This window comes from Pezoporus occidentalis, unplaced genomic scaffold (genome assembly GCF_034315485.1).
Source record: "Pezoporus occidentalis ecotype Australia unplaced genomic scaffold, CSIRO_AGI_Poc_V1 ctg4, whole genome shotgun sequence".
NCBI lineage: Eukaryota > Metazoa > Chordata > Aves > Psittaciformes > Psittacidae > Pezoporus > Pezoporus occidentalis.
In genome coordinates this window covers 1930135-1952241 of record NW_026915724.1, presented here as the reverse complement: position 1 = coordinate 1952241, position 22107 = coordinate 1930135, and the positions used below count along the sequence as shown (strand labels likewise).

The following is a 22107-nucleotide window of genomic DNA, read 5'->3' as shown; positions in this document are numbered from 1 at the left end:
ACTTTGTCCCTAATTCTAAAAATACAATTATTTGGAAAGGGCAAAACCGTAATACAGGCTCCAACAAGCCTCTGGCTATAGGGCCTTGGAGGGGTGAGCTAAGTTGCCTTTACGACATGTTAAAAGTGGGTATTTGCTTTCCTGTTTACAGTTTTAACACAGTTACAGGGAATTATTAAGACCTGGAAATGCATTTGCTTATGTCACATTTTCATGAAATTATGGAATAACTCAGGTTAGAAAGGCTCGTGGAGGTTATCTAGTCCAAAACAGCACCCAAAGTAGGGTCAGTCTCTGAAGTTACACTTGTCTTGTTCAGACATTATCCAGGGTAATGTGGATATCCCCAAAGATAAAGATTCTATAACATCTCTGGGCAACCCCTTCCAGTGTTTGACCACTCTTTCTGGAAGAACATTACAAAGGCCCTATATGCATAATGAAATTCAAACACTATGGTGCCACTCATTAACAAAGCAGCTGTCAAACCAAAGAAACAGCAACATTAATTTCTATCCCACTCCACCACTTCCTTCATTGCTTCTGACATACAGCATTCACCTTGTGCCTCCCTTTGCTTCTAAAAGGTACAGAATACCAAGACACTATCAATGTGGCAAAATCTACAACAAAAAGTACAGTGGCTTGAGACTGAGATTTACTTCAAAAAGAATGCAATTTTTTTCAAGTGAAAGGCAGAATTTCACTCTTTCCCTTCACTTAGTGAGTTTACATAAAATACTTCCTGTATCAACATTTTCCTTTGGTTTATTGGTTTTACTTGGTTTGCAATACTGTTTTAGGGAATATTAAAAATATATTTAGGGAATATGCAGGCAATAGATGCAAATAATACCTTGAAAGAATTTAAAACTAAGACTCAGGCACAGTCCTTTGACACCATAGGTCAACCTATATTTCTAAAGTGAAAAATATTACACTTATTTAAAATCAAAGGAAAAATAATGAAAAGCTTCATAGTCACCATCAACTCCACTTCTTCCACAGCTGACTTCGAGCTGTCGCTTGCTCCTCAACACTGCACCTGTGCCTTTTCTTCTGGCTAACCAGTCCCAGCTCTCTCATTTTCTCCTCAGATGAGAGATTCTGCAGTCCCTTAATCACCCTATGGCCTTCACCAAATTTGCACTGGTTTGTCCATGTCTCTCTTGTACTGGGGAACCCAAAACTGGTCCCAGCGCCAGGGCTGAGCAGAGCAGAAGGATGACTTCTCTCAACCTGTTGACAACAGTCTTCTAAATGCAGCCCAAAACGTTGTTGGCCACTTTTGTTGCAACAGCACAGTGCTGGCTCATGTTTAACTTGGTACCCACGAGGACTCCCAGGTCCTTTTCTGCAAAGCTGCTTTCCAGGCAGCTATCCTCCATCGTGCAGTAATGTATGGGGTTATTTCTGCCGAGATGCAGGGATTTGCATTACCCTTTGTTCAACTTCATGAACTTACTGTCCACCCACTTCCCCTGCCTGTTGAGGTCCCTCTGGATAGCAGAGGAACCCTCTGGTGCATCAGCCATTCCTCCGAGGTTTGTACCATCTGCAGACTTGATGAGGGTACTCTCTGCCACATTATGCAGATCATTAAAGAAGATTTTAAACAGTACTAGCCCCAGTATTGATCACTGGTGTACACCCCTAGCTACTGGCCTCCAGCTACACTTTATGCCACTAATCACAACCCTTTGACCCTGGCAGTTCAGCCAGTTTTCAAACTGCCTCACTGTCCATTTATCCAGGCCATACTTCATGAGTTTGTCAAGGAGGATAAGAGACAGTGTTACAAGCCTTGATAAAGTCAAGATAAACAGCATCTTTTTCCTCTCCTTTCATCCACTGAGCTAGTCATCTCACTGTAGAAGGCTATCGGAATGGTCAGGCACAACCTTACCCTCTTAAATCCATGCCAACTGCTTACAGTCACCTGTCATTCTTAATACGGTCAGAAACAGTTTTCAAGATGACTTCCCCCATAATCTTCTCAGGGACTGAAGCGGGGCTGACTGAATTACTATTTTCCCATATCCTCTTTCTTGCCCTTCATGAAAACAGGTGTGAAATTTGCTTTCTTCCAGTCCTCAGAAACCTCCTTAATGACAGCAATCTTTCAAAGATAATCAGAAGTGGCATCACTATGACATCATTCAGCTCCCTCAGCACTCACGGATGCATCCCATCAGGCCTCATGGACCTGTCCAATTTGTTGAAATGTTCCCCAACTCGATCCTCCTCCATCAAGAGCAAGTCCTACCTGCTCCAGACTTTCCCGCTGATCTCAGGGACATGGGACTCCTGAAGGCCAGTCTTATCAGTAAAGACTACGATGAAGGCACTTTGAGTATCACTATCTTGTCCATGATCATCAGGTTCCCTACCCCACTTAACAGTGGTCCTTAGTCTTCCTTTTGCTGCTGTAGAAGCCCATCTTGTCGCCCGTAACATCCTTTTTGAGACTCAACTTCCAATGGACTTCAGTTTTCCTAATTCCATTACTGCACACTTGTACAGCATCTCTACATTCACCGTTGGTCAACTCAGCTGGGTCACAAATCCTGTTTGAGTTTAGACAGAAATTCCTTCTTCATTCATGCAAGCTTCCTGCTGCCTTTACTTGAACAAGCGGGAAAGTCTGGAGCAGGTAGGACTTGCTCTTGATGGAGGAGGATCGAGTTGGGGAACTACCTGCATGCTGGGATGGACAGTTAAACCACTCTTGACCTTGGAGAAGGTAAACCTTGACAAGTTTCCCTGGACTCCTCTCTTCAGGAGCATATCCCCTGAGATTCTTCCAAGCAGGTCTCTGAAGAGACCTAAGTCTACTATCCTGAGGTCCAGTTTGTGATCTGTGATATTTGTCTTGTTCTCTCTTCTCAATATCCTGCCACTATCTCATGGTCCCTGCACTGACTCCAGCCTTCACATCTCTGACCAGTTCTTTGAAAGTGTGAGCTCCAGCAGCAGTGCCCATGCTGATTCCTCAACCACCTATGTCAGAATGTCGTCACTGGTGCACTACAGAAACCTCCTGGATTGCTCGTGCCCTGCTGTGAGGCTGTTTCCTCCTGTCGTATCACTTGTCATTTGGGAGAACAGCTCCTCACTCCATCCTCCTTCCAGGTAGTTGTAAAGAGCAATAAGGTCCCCTCTGAGCCTTCTCTTCTCCAGACTAAACAATCCCAGATCCCTCAGCCGTTCCTCATAAGACTTATTCTCCAGACCCTTCACCAGCTTCTTTGTTCTTCTCTGGACCCGCTCCAGCACCTCAATGTCTCTCTTGTAGTGAGGGGCCCAGAACTGAACACGGTATTTGAGGTGCAGCCTCACCAATGCCAAATACAGGGGGATGATCACCTCCTTGACCCTGCTGGTTATGCTATTTCTGACATAGGCCAGGATGCCACTGGCCTTCTTGTTCCCCTGGGCACAAGCTGGCTCGTGTTCAGCAGCCGTCAGTCAGCACCCTGAAAGGGAGATTGACCCACTCTGAAACAAAAGCTCAGCTCAACTTTTGATCAGGACTAGCTGACAAAGCTGGTTGGCTGCTGCTACAGCTTGCTAGAAGCCACAGCCTCCTGCAGTTATCCTTTCCCTGCACCAACAGGCACCTCCAAGTTCCTCAAAGAGTTCCCAGGAACCCTCCCACCATCCCAGAAATTCTCAGATCTACAGCTACAGCCTGAAACTGCTAACTCTGTTAGCTGCATCTTAGCACAGGATAAGCTCTGTCATGCAAAAGCAGTAGGCACCTTGATAGCACATCACACCTCATTACTTCACAATCCTCTTTAAATAAAGAGTAGTAGTGCTTTTAGAAACTACCTAGGCTTAGGGAAAATACAATATCCATCAGAAGTTCTTGTTTCTTATTGAGTTACTCTCCATTACAGGCAAAGGAGGAAAGCACATGAACCTTAATTCACTTCATAAACTCAGATCCTACAACAGGCCCTCACTTTTTTGCCTCCCCCCCTCTCCACCTTTTCTTTTAAAGAGTGTTTAGGGAGCTATTTATGTGATAATATGGAAAAATGATATTCAGCCTGTGGCTCTAGAGCCTCATGCAGCTCTTTGGCACTGGCAGAATGATTAGGCTTTTACATGGTTTTGATTAAACTTTCCTTGCTCTGGTTGGCCTCAAGCAGGGTTAGAAGAGCACTGATAATATGAACATTGACAGGAAAGTGCAAAGGAGCACCTGAAATGCTCAGAAAATGAACTAAATCTGTGAGGATACTGGCTTTTCTACAACATGGAGCATGTCAAATAGAACATCCTCCTCATCTCAAGGGTGAAGACAGAGTCAGTGTTAACAAAAGCCTTAAAAGTGATCATATTACAGTCTGAAAGTACGGTGTGATGATTAAACTGAGTTTTAATACAGAATGATTCTGTATCCTGAAGATGGACGCTCATGTAAGGAACAACTCCACGCAAATTTAAGATTACCTACCTGCCACTGATCATTAACAAACCTTCCCAATATACTACATTTGAGTTACTAAAAAGATTTGCTGTTATGCAATAACATATTAGCACATTTTCCATCACAAGAACTCCTACGCATCAGTCCTATGCTCCTTTACCTCTCTGACACTGTTCAGCCACAGAACCGAAACAGTCAGAATTTCCAACAGCAACACTTCGCAGACTCTTTAGGTTTCTGAAAGTTTTTAAATTACCTACATTTAAAGAATACACATCTCTCTGCATTCTACATGGCAGCTACACAGGCTAAGACTTTCCTTTGTATAAAATTCCTATGTAAAAAGTATTCCCAGGTGATACTGGCAGACACTTTGGACAGACACAACCAAATGACTGACTACAAGACCAGAAGACAATGAAAGGACATATGAAACAATAGATTCAATTGGAATGAAAAAAAGAAGTGATAAAGGATAATACTGTAACAACCAGTCACATATAACCTATTAAAACAAGATAATTTCTATCTGGCTCTTCTGGACATTTGAGATTCTTAAGAAGACCCCTCAGAAAAGAGGTCTGGAAAACAGGTTCTCTTCATTCCCTCTAAGTTTCTTAGCATCAGAAATCAACTTTTTAGCTAATGTTGTTGGTATCACGTTAGAATAGTCAACCTGAAAAAGGATATTTGCTCTATGACTGTGACCTGGAATTCCAAGTTTCAGCAATGAGCAAATATTTACAACTAGTTATAAACCACTAAAAATAGGGGTTCGTAACAGAAATGCTGACAGACCTTAACTAAGTTGGTGTGAGTGGGCGCCACTATAATTAAATAAATCACCAAAATCTGTTGACAATTAGAAAACTCATTTTGGTTTGCCACAGAGACAAACAAAAATTCTGTTCATTATAATTTTACTGGAATATGATGTCATAACATGTAAGCATACTGAAACAATCTGCTGCTTTTCTAGCCAAAATATTAATTGCATACTAAGGAGCCCTTGGGGCCTCTTCCTTTTTGGCCATCAAATCCACACACACAAAGACAAATAAAGTATTAGTACATACGTTATGTGTTCATACTGCATTTCCTGCATTTCTCTGGATTCCTCAATGGCATAAACGTTTTTGATAAATATTGTTACTATATTCTTAGAAGGGGAAAAAAAAAAACACAACTGCAAGCTGCAGCTCATGGGAACCAGGAGATTTATTTAGATTTAGCCTCCTTTTCACTGTTAAAAACTCCAGCGAGACTTTGTCTAAATTCTAACGGCCAATGTATTCTCCACCTATGTAAAAAAGAACAAATAAACCCAATTACTTCCCCACTACACAAGTGTTATAGGAAGCATTACCCCATTCCCATTTCTTAATGCAAAGTGAAGAGGAATAGGGACCATTCTGGCTAAGGTGAGGGAAACACAAGATACAACATGAATGGGAAAGTCATTCTTCAGATGCCAGCTCTGTGCTGAAAGGGTCATTTTCTGTGCTTTTTTCCCCTGGCTCCTTTTCCATACCAACTCAATAAAGCTGGCAGCCCTGCTGAGACTGCTTAACCAGGAGAATGCTGTGAGCTTCACAAGTGGAGGCATAAAGAGCCACAGACTGCACAGGGGAGTATGAAATGGTATTTGCTGTGAAGAACTTTTTCTCCATAACATTTGGAATTCCTCTAGGGGAGCAAGTTGCTTAGTGCAGCTGGTCCCTCGCCACGTCTGATTTTTCTGAGCAGTCCATTAGCCACGTGCATTTCTTACAGATGTGAGCTCTATGTTTTGAAGAAGGAAACATCCAGTTCAGCCACTTTTGTCTTCATAGAGTCCACCTCCTGGTTCTTTCAGCAGGTCCACAACAACACCTGGGAACAAAGAGGCTCTCTTTTCCAAGTACTCCTTTTGAGAACCACAGTCCATTATCCCTGAATCAGTCTGGCTGTCCTCTTCTAGATTACCCTCACACCCTCCAAAAGCATTCTTAATGTAAAGGGAGCAAGACAAGGAACTATGCAGCTTTTTTTTTGCCACGGACATCTGTTATTAGATGGAAAATCTGAAATTTCTATTCAGCTAATTTATTTAAATAGTCTATGACTGTTTTCACCTGTCTAATACTGACCTCCCCTCAGCTACATGGTCAAGATTTTAAAAAATGAAAAATCATGTATACTTGTCCCAGATCATCCTTCATTAGAAAGATGGTTTTAAACTACAATCTGAATCTTTAAAAGTTTAAAATTAATTAATTCTGAATTATTCAATATTTTTTCTCTATATGATCAGTTTATGAAACCAATTTTGACCTGGTAGAAAACCACTAAGCAATAGAACATTTAATTGACCATGTAAGAATTGTAAAGAATAACCATGTGATGGAAATGTATTAACAGAGAGAGATTCAAAAGCATCTGTATTTTTTTTTTAATAATGAGAAAACATAACAAAGATGCTTCCTATTTTAAGACGCAGAACCCCCAAACCCTTTCTATTTCAAATGTAAGAATGCAAGCAAATCCTCCATTAAACACTCAAGATCCATGATTTGCAGGCAACTGCAATCTTGCAGGCAAATGCAGTCTTCTTTATCTATTAAGGTCTATTAGAAAACAGTGATTCTGCTGGGAATATGATCTGGACACTGAGTTGATACTTTGGAATCTCCTAATACTCAGGTTGGCTATACTTTTGTTTTTGTGTCAATGCTAATCCTTTAACTTATATAGCTCACTTACTTTTTTGTTATATTTACCTTCCAAGGTGAGCTTTCCCATTCCCTCTCAGACTTCTGTTTTGCAAGGGAACAAGTCAAGTTAGTTTAGAAGTCTTTTGTACAAAAGGCTACCCACTATCCTGATAATCCTTCATAGCCCTTCCCTATGCTTGCTCCTGTTCTTAAATATGAGTGTCAAGAACGGTAGAAAATATACTATATGAAAGGCTAACAGTGTTTTGTGTATTAGCAATATTTACAGATTTTTACTGGAAGTATCTTGCTCAACCCATCTTAAAAATCACATTTGCCTCTCCTCTGGTTCAATCAGCTGTTCTTCGTTTATCTTGCAAATAATTAATAATATTAGATAAAAATCCTGTTCTGTGATTTCCAACTGAATTAACTCTCAGGTGACAACCAAGCTAGAGCTATTAGTGCCTACAGTCTTCATCTTACATCTTATACTGGAAAGTCTAGTCTCACCCCATTTCTAATGTCAGTCCTCATGATCATCCAACTCTTCCTGGCATATCTTGATCTTCCTGTGTAGCAACTGAGCCTTCAACAGCACATGAACTTTTTCCTACTTTTTGTGCAAACACCTTTAACAAAGAAATTTGAAAGTTTGATTCTAAAACTGAAAGATCTGTATTTAATACATCTTCCTCCACGTTTGACTTTCAATACTGCTGATTATTTTTCTTTTCCTTTTCCACCTTGCATTTCTTATATAAATCCTTCCATTTCCTTCACTTTAATGAAAACAGTATCCTTATCTAATGCTATAAAATGCTGAACTGATTCTCACAAATATAACTTTTGCTTTACTCCCTTTACCTAAAAAATAAGTTAACACATTAGCCAGACATAATCTACCTTTAGAATACAGTAACTTCGTAGTGAGTTTTATCCTTGTTTACTTGCATGTCTTTATTTATAATTTCTTTTAAACTTTGTGCTGAGTTGGGAGTATTCCATGAAGTTAATGATGATTCCCTTTTTTTTCTTCTTTTCCTAGGCTAGAGACCATGCAGTTCCTTCAAGCTGTATGACTATCTTAATCAAAAAAACTGACTCATGATTTCAGGATCACAATACTGAAGCATTCCTGAGTAAAAAAACAAAAGGGAGGGGGATTCAGTTTAACATAACATTATCTAATGTGGACTCTTTCCAGAAGAATTTGTGATGACAAGATAATAACATTGCCACATCACTCTATCTCTGAATTCCAAGTTGCTCAGTACATTTGACTGTAATAAGTATTTCAATATTTACGCTCTACATGTACCACTACTTTGTTTACCATTTGCAGCAAATATGTACATCAACAAGTAAAAACACTTGCTCCTCAAAAGTAATTAGAAAAAAAAAAGAACAGAAAACTACAGACATTTTAAGTTAAATATTTTAACAGTCATAGATTACTCTAACAAGAAATACCACAAACATATTGCAGCACTAGCTATAGAGAGATGTTTCCATGCACAGCAGGTTCAGATCTCTTCTTCCACTTTTTTTGCTCTCTCTCTCACAGTGTAAAGCCTTAAAGTTTAGAAGTTAACACTTTTCAAAGTGCCAGAAGGGTCTCAAAACCAGCCCAAATACCTTTTTTTTTTTTAAAAAAAAAACAAATTAGTACAAGAGAATACAAGGAAAAGAAGGAAAGGCTAAGAAGAATAAAAGGGAAAAAAAAAAAAAACTAGGAAAAAAAAGATCATGAGATGAACTTTCCAAAGTACCCTACACTGCAGATTAAGAGAAAAAACAAATGAAAAACAACAATCAAAATCAAGAAGAGAGCACAGAATGTTATGTGCCTCTGAAGAAGTATTTTTATCTGTCAACTGAATAACTAAGTAACGAAAATGGTCAACATAACTTCAACTTATTCCTGACTGCAAAAATAGCATGAATAATACAAGAACATAACAAGAATACTGCCTCCAGAGTTTAAGGCATTGGATAATGTCAAGTGGACAATGTTGTAATGGAGATAGCAGACGGCAGGGAGAAAAAGATAAATACAAGGAAAAAGAAAATGTTCTTTTCTATGCCAGAAAAAGAAGTATAATAAGAATAAAAGGGAAAACATAATGAAGCTGTGATGTACACTGTACACTTAGAGGTTAAAGCAGACATTCAGAAGACAAACATCTCAAATTCTTATCTACTTCAGCTCATAAAATTTCCCATGAACTGTCTTACTCACTAATCTTTACAAGCATGCAGAGTGATTACTGAGAATGCTGTCCAAATATCCATTACAGTAAAAGAACATAAACAGTGTTGCATATCTGACTACAATGTCATTTTCTTTCTACATAAAAAACTAATATAAAAAAAAATAAAATCATGTCACCTGTCACCTAGAGACCAAGCAAATGAAAGAATGAAGTACCTCATTTAATTTTATCATATATTTATACTGGTAATATAATGCTAATAAAAATGTTACTAACAAAATCATCTCAGGCCAAGGGCTTCATAAGAATTAATTAACCTAAAATTCCACAGAGGAAGAAGGTCCAAGCAAGCTCACAGTGTGATTCTTACCATCCAAGTTAACTTAAATTCAAATAACTAGTGTATATTCGGCTATATTCTCTTCCCACTTGGAGGAATGTAAACACAGGCATTTAACTGCATTATCCGGAGTAAAAAAATTAACTTGTAATTTTAAACTTGGCAACTATACGATTAAAAGTAAGAACAAACTCTAAAACCACACTTAATTCCAGCTTAAAGAGTCAATTCTCAGCAGCTGAGCGCAGTTAACTGAGGATGCACTCTCCCACCTTGCTAGTTATCATCTCTGCATCCTATAAAAAACTACTATCATGGCCAGCTACAGCTTCTGTCCAGAAAACTTCAGACCTGTGTCATCAGACTTGCAAAGAAATAAAATGTGAGACAGAGAGAGCTTGGTCAATTGTAAAGAGATTCTGTGTTGCCCTACAGGGATCCTATCAGGGATGCTGAAAATAACGTGGATGGTCTTATGAAGGAAGCTTTATGTGCACCTGTGAAGGGAAGGCAAGGGAAAGGATCTGTTAATCTATCATAGTGAAGTTTGGAAGGGGCAAAAAGGTCAGGAACTAAAAAGATGAGTGGAGAAGTCTTTCCATGCTTTAATTCCTTTCTATTTAAAAGCATAAAAAGAGCAGACTTCCTAGGGAAACTTGTTCATGAATAGCAGATACAATACTCTTTCAATATTCAAACTTTAATGGACAAATGGATTTACACCAATGTAAATACTGTAAGACAACTAAATATAAATAAATTGCTAATTAAAACATAAAAGTGATGCAATGAGGGTGCAGTAGTAGCAGTCACCAATGCACGGTGACTCACCTCAGCTGGTCTGCTGAGTACAATTAGGTACTGAATATTAACGCAGGAAAAAAGTTAAATCATGTTGGATCAATATATTACAATATAAGTTGCAGACTTGGTAGAAAATGTATATAGGATAGAGTATAACTGTATTCTAGAAAGCAGGGACTCCAAAAAAGACATGGAGGACAAAGACAGGAAGGACTGTTAGAATAGAATCACAGAATCATTTAGGTTGGAAAACACCTTTAAGATCCATCAAGTTCAGCTCCTTCAGTACCCCTGGGTAGATCCCCCCACCTGGCTCCATAGACTTGTGTATGTCTAAGTGTGTAGCATGTCACTGACCATTTCCCCTTGGATGATAGGGGCTTCATTCTGCTCCCAGTCCCTATTGTCTTCCAGTTCAGGGGGCTGGGCACAGTGAGAAAAAAAAATAGTCCTACTATTCAGACAGAGGCAAAGAAAGCATTAAGTACCTCAGTCTTTTCCTCATCCATTGTCACTGTTTCGCCCCGCATCCAATAAAAGGTGGAGATTCTCCTTAGTCCTCCTTTCGTTGCTAATGTATTTACAGAAACATTTTTAATTCTATTTTATGGCAGGAGCCAGATTAAGTTCTAGTTGGGCTTTTGCCCTTCTAATTTTCTCCCTGCATAACCCCATGACATCCTTGTAGCCCTCCTGACTTGCCCGCACTTTCTTTCAAAGTTCAGAAACTCTAATTTTTTCCTGAGTTCAGTCAGAGCTCTCTGTTCCGCCAGGCCAGTCTTCTTTCCCACCAGCATGTCTTTCAGCACATGGGGATGGCCTGCTCTGGTGCCTTTAAGATTTCCTTCTTGAAGCATGGACAGCTTTCCTGAACATACTGGAACTCCTTTGCTCTTTAGGACTGCCTTCTGGTGTCAACCAGGCTCCTAAACATGCCAGAAGTCCAAAGTAGCAGTTCTGCAGAACCCCCTGCCCGCCTTTACTTCTCCAAGAATCAAAAACTCTATCATTCATGATCTTTATGCTGAAGATGGCCTCCAACCATCACATCACACACAATGAACAATAGGTCCAGAGGGGCACCTTCCCTAGCTGGCTCACTCACCAGCTGTGTCAGGAAGTTATCTTCCACACACTCCAGGAACCTCTGAGACTGTTTCCTCTCTGCTGTATTGTATTTCCAGCAGACATCTGGTAAGCTGAAGTCCCCCATGAGAACAAGGGATAGCAATTATGAGACTCCTCCCAGCTGCTTACAGAGTATTTTGTCTGCCTCTTCATCCTGGTTGGATGATCTATAACAGGCTACTACTATCTGCCTTGCGGGCCTTCCCACTAAGTCTTACCCATAAACACTCAAACCCTATAGTCACCAGCATTAAGCTCTAGACAGTCAAAACACACAGGTCTACCCCACTGCCTCTCCCTCCTTCCCTATCCCTTCTGAAGAGTTTAATCTCCTTCTGTTGTGTATCCAAAATGGTTATTATGATTTATGACTTAGTAAACAAGGTCAGTACAGAGATTACCTTTACTGAATGGAACTAAGGTTCAGCTGCTGATGTCCACCTCCTTAAGAATTCCTGTTTCTGTTTCACTGACAATAATGTCAGACTTGAACCTAAATCAGTGAGGTGATTAGCCTCCATTTTCCCCTCCCTTGTCTAAAAGCTAAGAGAGTTTTGGGTTAGTTTTTTTGCAGAGATGATTTCCCTTTTGATCACAACACTGGGGGATTCAGCCCCATATCAGTGAAACAAATTATCCAAACATATCATGGTGCCAAAGTAGCTGATGCTGTGAATGCAGCTATCCTTTGTGTGACAATGACCAACTAAAACAGATATCCTAAAAAGATAAGCAGATCTTCACACAATCCTGGTAATTAGCATTTCAGAAGAGATGTTAATTGTACTTCCTTTCACAGAAGCAGCCACCAAAATCACAACTGTAGACAAGACCTGAAGAAAAACTGTAACACAGTGGTTGCTGGTGAGAAGTTCTGCATTCAGACTCCATTTAGTCTGTCATAAAAGAATCCTGAAAACCTTTCTTGAGAAAACGAAATACTTCCTCAAACCTGCGGCAGAGCTTCTTGTTCAAAAGAGACAAAGATCTCAGACTAGGAGAGAGTACAATTCCAATCAGATCTTACTCAGTTATAATCTGTTAAAAATTAGCCACTAAGCTTCTTTCTGCTTGCTTGCTTCAGGAAACTCACAAGAGCCTCTCAGACTAATGTTTCAGCTCTAACAGCAGTTCATCTGTGCAATTACCAAAAAAAGCAGGCAAAGGAAAGAGAATGTATTTACTGGTAACCACTGCTCAGGTTCTGAAAGAACATATTTACTGGTAACCAATGTTCAGGTTCTGGACAGAGCAGAAAGACCATACCAAGAAAGGGAGGCCACCCAGGCTTGCTTCCACTGAACACGCTATGTCACGTGTCTCCCGACTGAAATACCCACAGCTCAGCAGAAGTACAGGAAAAAAATATAAGTGAATGAAAAGCTAACTGTGGAAAGAAAGAAACACACCCCAAAAGTTCCTGCTCCTAGAGGAGCATTCTGAATCAGTGCTTACATTTATACACACCAGCAATGCTAGTCTTCTGTCCAATCCTGAAAGTAAAGGTGCGTTAAAACAACCAGATCTAGAGAAAGGACACCCAGTGAGTTGCAAAGCCAAGAGACTGAAGAGATTCACGAGGTGCTGGGGCAGGCTCTGAAAATCTTTGAATCAAAATGTTTACAGGAACTCTCCCAAGTTGAAGAACAGTATTGAAAGACAGACATTAAGAAACCAAAGATTAAGAGGATCTATATTTCGCTTCTTCATGTTTTCAGCCTAAGCGAGAACAAGACAAGTCATGGCTGAAACTTGGAGAGGGAGATGTGGAGCCAGATGTACCTTCTCCAGAGCAAAGAAAGATCTGAGAAAGTTGACAATCAAAAGAACCCTATCCGCTGAAAGAAGCTTCAGGTATTCAGAAATACCCCAAATGTGAGCGAAGGACCACAAAAGGACAGGGCAGTTCTCTTAGAGTAAGAAAGCAATTAATCTGGGGAGGTCACTATACCCTGACGGAAAATGAAGACAAATATTAAGAGAAGAATAAAGTATTAGGGCTTAGGAGCTCCTGTATAAATGGGGTCAAGAGCTCATTGACAAAATTATTTAATCTTAAGTGAAAACAGTTTAGAACACTGCAACAGCACAAAACGCCATGTCTTGTATATCACATTTTAGGCAAGAAAAGCGTTAAGCATCTAGAGGCTCTTCAGCTAAGGCTGAGATTTTAATGATACCAAGTAAGTACACTGACCTGGAGACTGAAGAAACACTGTACTGAGAATACTACCCAAAAAGTTTGCTCTTTATTCTGTCAGCTTGATTTTTAGTCTACATAGCATTATTTTAACAGCTGTCAATGTAATATTGTAAATACACTTAAGAGTATGTATTTTATTGATCCCTCACAGGTTAAATGCACCCATTAATGTAGTGGATAGGTTTGTCAGAAGGATTACAAGCAAGCTGTGCCAGGACACATCACATAACACCATCTTGTGAGCACTCTGGAAATATCCCATAATAGGGTGAGGGGACTGCAGAAAAATCGCTTTGGGACAGCATTTAAGAAGTCTGTAGATTCCACAGCAGAATCTGGGGTTTCTGATCCCAGATACTCCGTGTATTTTTATGATTTAAAACACTATGGAAATTAAACATTAGCTGTCAAAAATTTTATTGCAGGAATAAATATCCTCTGTCTTTTAAGGAATTTTTATATTGTTTTTAAGCCAACCATACTAATCACCATTGTCTAAACTGATAGCTACTGGCAATGGCAAAGCTCATCACCTGCAAGCTCCCTTGCCACTGTTCTTTTGGGAAAGCTATTGTAAGACAAACAGATGTTTCTGCTGTTTTAAACCAACAGGAAATGGACTGACTTTCTCCCTTTTCCTTTCCTAGAAACAAATACTAGCAAAGAAAAATCTTAGCACAGCTGTACTCAACACTTTCCTTATAACAATATGTCTGTGTGGGAGGCAGGCAATGAGTGGGAACAAGCAGGCCAGGGGAAGGGAAATGCAGCATGCAGAAGACAAACACAAAGAATTATTTTGAAAGTCTATGAGTGGATTATTACACTAGCATGCTGATACACTAGCAGGGTAGTAGCAGTGTGATGTACAAGAGTTTAAGCTACAATCTGAATCCTGCCTCAACTGATAATGTACAAAATTGAATCAACTATCAGCTAACAATCTCAGTTCCTTCCAAGTGAAGACATATTCAAATAATCTGAAAGCTTCATTAGTATGAACAGACTGCAGGTTTGGTGGCCGAGTTGCAGCCTTATCTTTAAGGAAATGTCTTTAGGTCAAGGCTGAGAAATTAAATAATATATTGAAATGCAGAATTCTCACTATCTTTCTGCGGATAAACCAAACACTTCAATTTTCACTGCTCATAAATTGGCACCTTTTACTTGCACTAGATTTACATAAAAAGCAGATAATGTCATTGAAGTTACTGCATTTCAGGGAAAGAAAACCTGACAGATGAAGGAAAACTTTGTAGCAAACCCAGTTTTAATTGATTTTTGCTGGATTTAAGACATTTTAAAGTAATAAAAAGCTTCAGAATAGGAAAATGCAACTTTTGAAAGCGCTTCTGCTGTGAGACTCTTTACAACAAAACATGAATTAATGCTGCCATCTAATGGTCTAAACAAGACTTTTCCAGCTGAACAATCAAATTGCTAAACTGAATGATCACTTGCATTATTCTTAGAACTATTCTTTCTTTCCTTAAATTTTAACTATCTGAAATCTGTATCTGTTGTTCAGAATGAAATTACCGTGTATTTAGGGAGATACAACCTATTCTAACCAAACTCTTAATTTCTATTTCCAAGTAGTTTTCAAAAACCCTTTCTTCCAAAAGGGTTTTTGGCCATTTGTCCAAAAGGCTGCAAGGAGGGCAAGGAATGCAGAAAGGAGTTTTCTCAAAGTCAGTCAGTAAACATCTTCATCATCACACCTCTTAATCCATAAAATGCAAATTTTAAGGACAAAATTTTGCAACAATTGACTGGAAATGCAGGCAAAGCACCTCTGACTCTTCCTGGCCTTTTTTAGTGGAGGGATGTTGTACCCTGCGGCTGAAGTCTGAAGCTGACAACTGTTGCAAGGTAAAAATCCCAGTGCCACCCCACACCACTCCTAACCAAGCAGGTTCTTCTCTTGTGACTAGCTCAGCTAAACACAGCAGACTTCCGAACTGGGGGTTCACTCAACCTGGAGAGCAAGGGCACTGGTGTCCACAGCCTAACAGCTTTTTAAGCAAAACACTATTTTGTTCAACCAAAAGCATTTCACTATTGCATGCCTGCCTCTCCTTAGTACTATTATTACCCAGATATGCCCCTAAAGAATTTGTTGTTCTGAAGCTTTTCACTGCCTCCTCCCTGGGAAGAGATTTTTATCTTTTTCCAGTCCTTCCACTGCAATAGTCAGATGACTCCCACTATAGCATTCATCACATTATTACAAATCAACATCCTTAGGGTTATTTCTCGAGTATGACTCAGCTCAAGATCAGATGCCTGAAGGTATTTCGTTAATGTATAGAAGCGAAGTTGCTATTATAGTGAAGCTCTGGAGAGTTCCATACAGAAGTTAGACATCCTTGTTTGTGGCATGACAAAGAGCATTCTAGACATGCAACTGCTCTGCTAGACCTTCTACTGGTTAGAATGGGAAACTGGGTTTCTTGTGACCAGGCAGAGACTATGTGAGAGGCATGTGAGCTTGGATTCAAATCCCAACAGCACAGTTGAACAGCACCTATTTGCCCAACCACAAGCACACAGTACCAGTTGAGATGTAGTCATGTACCTAGGACATCCGCATTATATGACACAGGACTGATTCATGAAAAGCAGAAGTTTCTCATGAATAGTTGGAGTCCTGGTGGATTACATGAAATGGTATGATGGCTGAACGCTACTTTTAGAGATTCCTTCAATTGTTTAAACTTAGCTACATGGGCCATTTGAAATGCTCTAGGGTATCTTGCCTGGCCTTTGGCTGCCACTCTAGCAAAGGTCTCCTCTAAGTCTGTTGCCATACTGATGTCTCAAACACCCTACAATGTCTCAAGGGGCACTAGAGGCCCATATTTAGGCAACTTAGTGTCCTCACATCTCCCACAGTACATATACTTGGGAAAAAAAATCTGCTTTGTACACAGCCGCACATAAAATCCTGCTCTGTTGCAGAAAGCCTCAGCAGAAAGCCCCAGACTGGAATTCTGCAACAGACAATACGCTAATCATGTGCCTAAAGTCATGAAAGAGCTTCATGGAATAATATGGACTTTACCTTGTCCAGGCTACTGGATGATCTAATCAATACTAGATCAAAGTCTTTCACATCCAACAACACGTTACATTATGCATTGGACTACTTGTGCCTCAGATGGATGAGGCTCTCCATGCAGAAAGAAGTCTCCTCCTAGAAGGTAAACAGGGTGCTCAGGCAGTGCAGAAGGACTTCTAAAGGCCAGGAGAATTTCAGACTTCATTCTCTTTCTGTAAATTAGATAACTGGGTTGTATAATTGTAGGTGTATTTCTGGAGACAGACTCAACAGATTTTACATTGTCTCCCTCAGTGCAACCCACTCGCTTCAAAAGCTGGCTTCTAGCAACTGTTCTTCTGGCTAGATTTTCCTTCCTTCCCCATGGGACTATGTAATTTCTGTGAAACAAATGAAGCTGCGTGAGGATTTAGATTGCATTGCTACGCACTCATGTCAAGTAACACTAGCCTCAAATTTGTTCCCTTTGATACATATATTTAATCTTTAACTCAGCATTCACAGAAGAAACAAAGTTTTCATTTTATTCTGTTCTTTCACCATAAAATCTTTTATTAATCTGATATGATAAATTCAGTAATTTATACCATAATCACACAGTCTATTCCCTTTTTGATCATTAATGTGGGCAACATATTGATCCACTATGAAGACAGCAGTTGCAGATGTAGCTGGTCAAAGACCAGTCCTTAAACTTCCTTTTACTATATCTCATTTTTAATGTGGTGAGTCAGTATTCAGGGTACTGGTCCACAGGGCTTGATATACATAATTTCAGGAGCAACTAAGCCTAAGCAAACAGTTCCATGCATCAACTCAGTACCCAGAAGGCGAGCTGCCTGCCCAGCAGGTGGGAACTACATGTCCACGAACGGTGTCACCCTGTGCTTCTTGGCCAGGCAGCTTGGATGGCTCCAGCAGAGGCAAGGATGTGCTGTTCTCTATTTCTCCAAGTTTGGCCTTGCAAACAGCACTGGAAATAAGCTAACATCGAAAAAATATGTACTTAAAATGGCAGGGCTATGAAGAAAAAGAAAAGGAGGAATGATCTGTGCACTCTCACCCATGCACTAAGGGGAAAGGTGACAGTCTTAGCCTGCAGTTATTCAATATACATGCAGGCACAAGCAACCACATACATGAAAGGCTGAGTGCAGCAGAAGCTGCCAAAATGCACAGAAGCTGTAGTTTATTCCAGGGACCCCACCACTTTGTGTGACATTGCTTAAAGAACTATCACACTACCCAAATTCCTCAAAACCAAGCAATAAACTGCTTTAATTACTTTATGTCTGTTGTTTAGCTTGTCATTGTTTTGCATTTTCTTTGTTCCTATACTTCACAAGCGGTTTTAATTTTGAAAGCCTTTTTTTTATTTTTGTGAAGGTTTTTCAAGCTTTCTCGATTGCAGTGAGACACATTTTGAGGAATTTTGTATCAGAAGCAAATAGCTTCTGAATTCTCAAAGAAACAAAGGGTTGAATTTTGTGATGTCTTTAACACTATTTTCCATATTAAAACACCAAAAGCTGCTATTTAGTTTCTACTGGTTTTATTCTTGGCTTAAAACACTTACTTTAGGTAAATCTACAGGATGTAATTTCTGTTTTGTCACTTACAGACATTCTATAATTGAAAATACTGCAGGACAATTTAACTTCAGGAATGACTCTCTTTAATTCTAATTGAAGAAAAAATAGCTTAAAATAAAACAAACGAGCATTCAATGGTGACAAGGCAAACTGGATGACCCTGTAGTCAGAATCAACATCTTATTTTATTAATTGCTCTAATTTGAACAACCATGAACAAGCCAACTGCATACTCAGGGATGTGAGGGAATACAGGTTCTAGCATTGGCTACAGAGATGAGTAGTATGCACACTTCATCCTCAGCTCCGCCAATATTTCTCAAACCTGAGCTGCTGTTTCCAGCCTTGGCCTCTTCTGAGTAGAGCACCAGTTCTACTGAACTGTGCCAAATGCTGTGCTGACAAACATGAAACCTAATCAGCTAGTAAACAGACCCTGAAAGCATCAGCACCTCCTTTCCCACAGTTGCTTTGTAAAGCTCTTAGATAAAAGAAGCCATACAAAATGCAATGTTAACCATTTTTAGCTTTTCTGTAATGTATATTGTTTGAACTGAAAGCTCCTGATGTGCCTTTGTTGCAAAATTGCTCAAAACTCCAACTTAGGAGACTTTAAACTGGTATAAACCAGTATAAGACTGGTAAATTTTGAGTGGCAAAACAGAGGGTTTTTTCCTTTATTATAATCTCTGTTAGTAATGCAGCAATTCTGACTGGCAGATGAGCAGGATCCAGCGTCCCACGCTGCAGCTAGCCTGACCCTGAGTGGGCTGCGCTGTGCTGCAGGACCCATGCCCAGCATGGGGCATAGGATGAGACTGATGCACAAATCACTCAGCCACAGGACAGACTTGCTGCAAGAGAGGGGCCTGCGGGCAGCTCCCCCTCGGTACCACCTGCGTGGCCTTGACTTTATCTAACAGTACAGCAAGAAGTTCTCATGTGAACACCATTCCTGGTTTGCCTATAGAAATTACAGGGTTGTCTCCTTGTAAGAAAATCCTGTGTGAATGATCAAGAAGGGGAGAATCTCTGCTGAGGCCAAGGTCTGCATGGGACATTCTATGTGGGTCTCAGTCTTGTTCAATGCTACACCACTCAGGGCTCTCAGCATCTGAAGGGGTGGAAGATTATCTTTGCTGTTCTCTTCTTACAATGGCAGCTTATACATACAACTTATACTGTATATTTCTTATACATCTTCTTAATGATGCCTTACAGGGACTAAGTGTCTTTCTTACTGGGATCATAGTGGACCCAGCACCTCCACATCAAAAACAAGGAAATGAACAATTATGTCCAGAACAGGAGTAGGCCCAAAACCCCAAAACAGTATTACATGGCATTGTTGTTCTGTTTCATCTTTACTGTGGTACACATGTGTAAGCTGGTATATGCACAGGGGTTTATGTATGTGTTTATACAGGTAGACATGCATATCTATTTTTTTTACTACTTAGTTTTCATCAATTTGCTAGCTACAGTATTTTTAGTCATCCTACATGGTGCAACTGCACTCAAACAAGCACAATGAAGCAGGCAAGTTCAGATTCTGGCCTTCTGCCCCACTCCACTTTTTTTCTGTCTGTATTAAACTGTACAAATAGTGAAGACAAAGATGCTTCAAAAATTCAGAACATGCTGAAGAACAAAATATTTGAATAGCCAGTTAAAAAACTGCTCCACCCACTAAGAGTTTCAAATTTTTTAATCTTTAAGAATTTGATATTTTATAAACATAATTTTAAATACCATCTTCTTAACAATTACTCAACTTACTACAGTAATTACTGCATTGAGGGAGGGCTCTGAATATAGATTTCTAACCTGTGAAATGAAGGATTTTTCCTCACTAAACACTGGGGATTAAGGAACCGAGATAGCTGGACAATCAAACTGGTTTAAAAATAGAAACCTGAGAATGGTTTCAAGTTAATTTTCAAAATGCATCCCTCCTAATTTTATATCCAATTTCTAAGAAAAGAGCACTTCACTTTTAATGATACAGATTCTAATTACGTTTCACTACAGCAAGAAAAGCAAAACCTCTCTCTAATGTTCTGCGTCCTCATTGCTACAGCTGTAGACTGTAACTCCAGTATGCACATTAAAAAACAGGAACAATTGCTTTACATGTCTTTATTCCTTGTGACATGCTTAGGGCACCTCTCTTCTTTTAGAAGGGATTATGCATGTTTCAAAATAACACTGCAGAGACTCTTCTTCATAGAAATCTGAGTTTCATTTTACTCTGAAATAACTTAGGAACTTCACAAAGATTTAGAGCAGATTTATAAGCAATGAATAAAAACAATGAAATAATAGGAAAAGTACAAACCTCTGATTGTACATGCCCCGGAAATTGTAATTTGCTCTATAGTTGGGAATTGGCTTTGGATCTAATGGCCTGTAGATGGCAGGCTCTCCTCTTTTCATAGCCAGACCATTCAGCTCCACGGTTGGAGTTATACTGCCTGCAAAAAACCCCCAAAGAATACATGTAAGGCACTTAAACCACAAATATTGCAAGAGACACAAGCAAAACTGGGATGAGCAGCAAAAAGGCAGCTGCATGATATTCTTCTGCTCTTAAATTGAAAAAGATGCAACTACCATGACATTTCAGCTTCTCTAAAAGATTGGAATATAGATGCTAACCTAACCACAAGCAATAAAAAAGAACATTTAAAACATTTATCTCAGTGCATTCTCTATGCAGTTTCAGATTAATCTTCATATATGAATGAGAAAGTCAGTGCTATAATCAAGCTGGTTATTCATCTTTCCAAAGTGCTCATAATATGACACTTCCTTAAACTATAAAAAAAATAATGTCTCTTCCCACTGAATACCATTAAATAAAACCACAAAGAGAGCAATGAGGCATTGAAACAAACAAACAGCAACAGGCATTACTGCAGTCATTTGGTAATCTTACAGGTTAGAAAAAATGTTTTATTTGCAAGACTTGAAAATTTAAGACTATAACTAAAAGCTAATGAGCTAACAGTAATGATCTAACAAACTGAAAAACAATACTGGAAATCAGTGTCACTACAGCCATCTACTGGTCACAGAATACAAAAATAGCTTGGGAGTTGTATCCTGGGCATTAGCCATTAAGGATTCTTTTGAAGTGGTGTGATAGCACTCTCTTGCTACTTTAGAGACCAATAAATGGCTTCTCCAGGCCCAGGACAATGTTTTTGCCCTGTGTCCTTCAAAATCACTGTGACTTTAAAAAGCTGTGACTATAAAAAGGAATCCTGGGTTTGATTCTTGACATTGCAGAGTATTACACAAGCTTCTAGATTTTTTTTGGCTTTGAGCATATTCTTAAAGGGAAAAGCTGATAACAAAAGAAGTAGGCTTTAAGAGAACTCATTTAAAAGTCCTATCACTTTACACTATTTTGTCCTGTATGTCAGTCATCTACAATCACTTTGTACCTCACAGTATCACAGTATGCTAGAGATTGGAAGGGACCTCAAAAGATCGTCTAGTCCAATCCCCCTGCTGTAGCAGGAACACCTAGATAATGTTACACAGGAATGTGTCCAGGTGGGTTTTGAATGTCTCCAGGAAAGGAGACTCCACAACCTCCCTGGGCAGCCTGTTCCAGTGTTCCGTCA

The 22107-nt window shown here is 39.6% G+C and overlaps 1 protein-coding gene and 1 long non-coding RNA gene across 5 annotated transcripts in view; both read right to left on the bottom strand.

Annotated features, from left to right (window-relative positions):
• The window catches only part of STAU2 (staufen double-stranded RNA binding protein 2), a 144074-nt gene that overhangs the window by 115818 nt on the left and 6149 nt on the right, over positions 1 to 22107 (bottom strand). For all 4 annotated transcript variants that reach the window (XM_062633177.1, XM_062633178.1, XM_062633179.1 and 1 more), the window contains exon 4: positions 20814 to 20949. In XM_062633177.1, coding sequence (XP_062489161.1) covers positions 20814 to 20949 — 136 coding nt within the window. The remainder of the gene's footprint in view (positions 1 to 20813; positions 20950 to 22107) is intronic.
• Positions 4572 to 10787, bottom strand: LOC134171193 (uncharacterized). The gene is made up of 3 exons (XR_009967538.1): positions 8038 to 10787; positions 7645 to 7763; positions 4572 to 6310 (listed from the first exon to the last, which is right to left on the bottom strand). It is a non-coding gene; the product is annotated as an uncharacterized LOC134171193 (long non-coding RNA).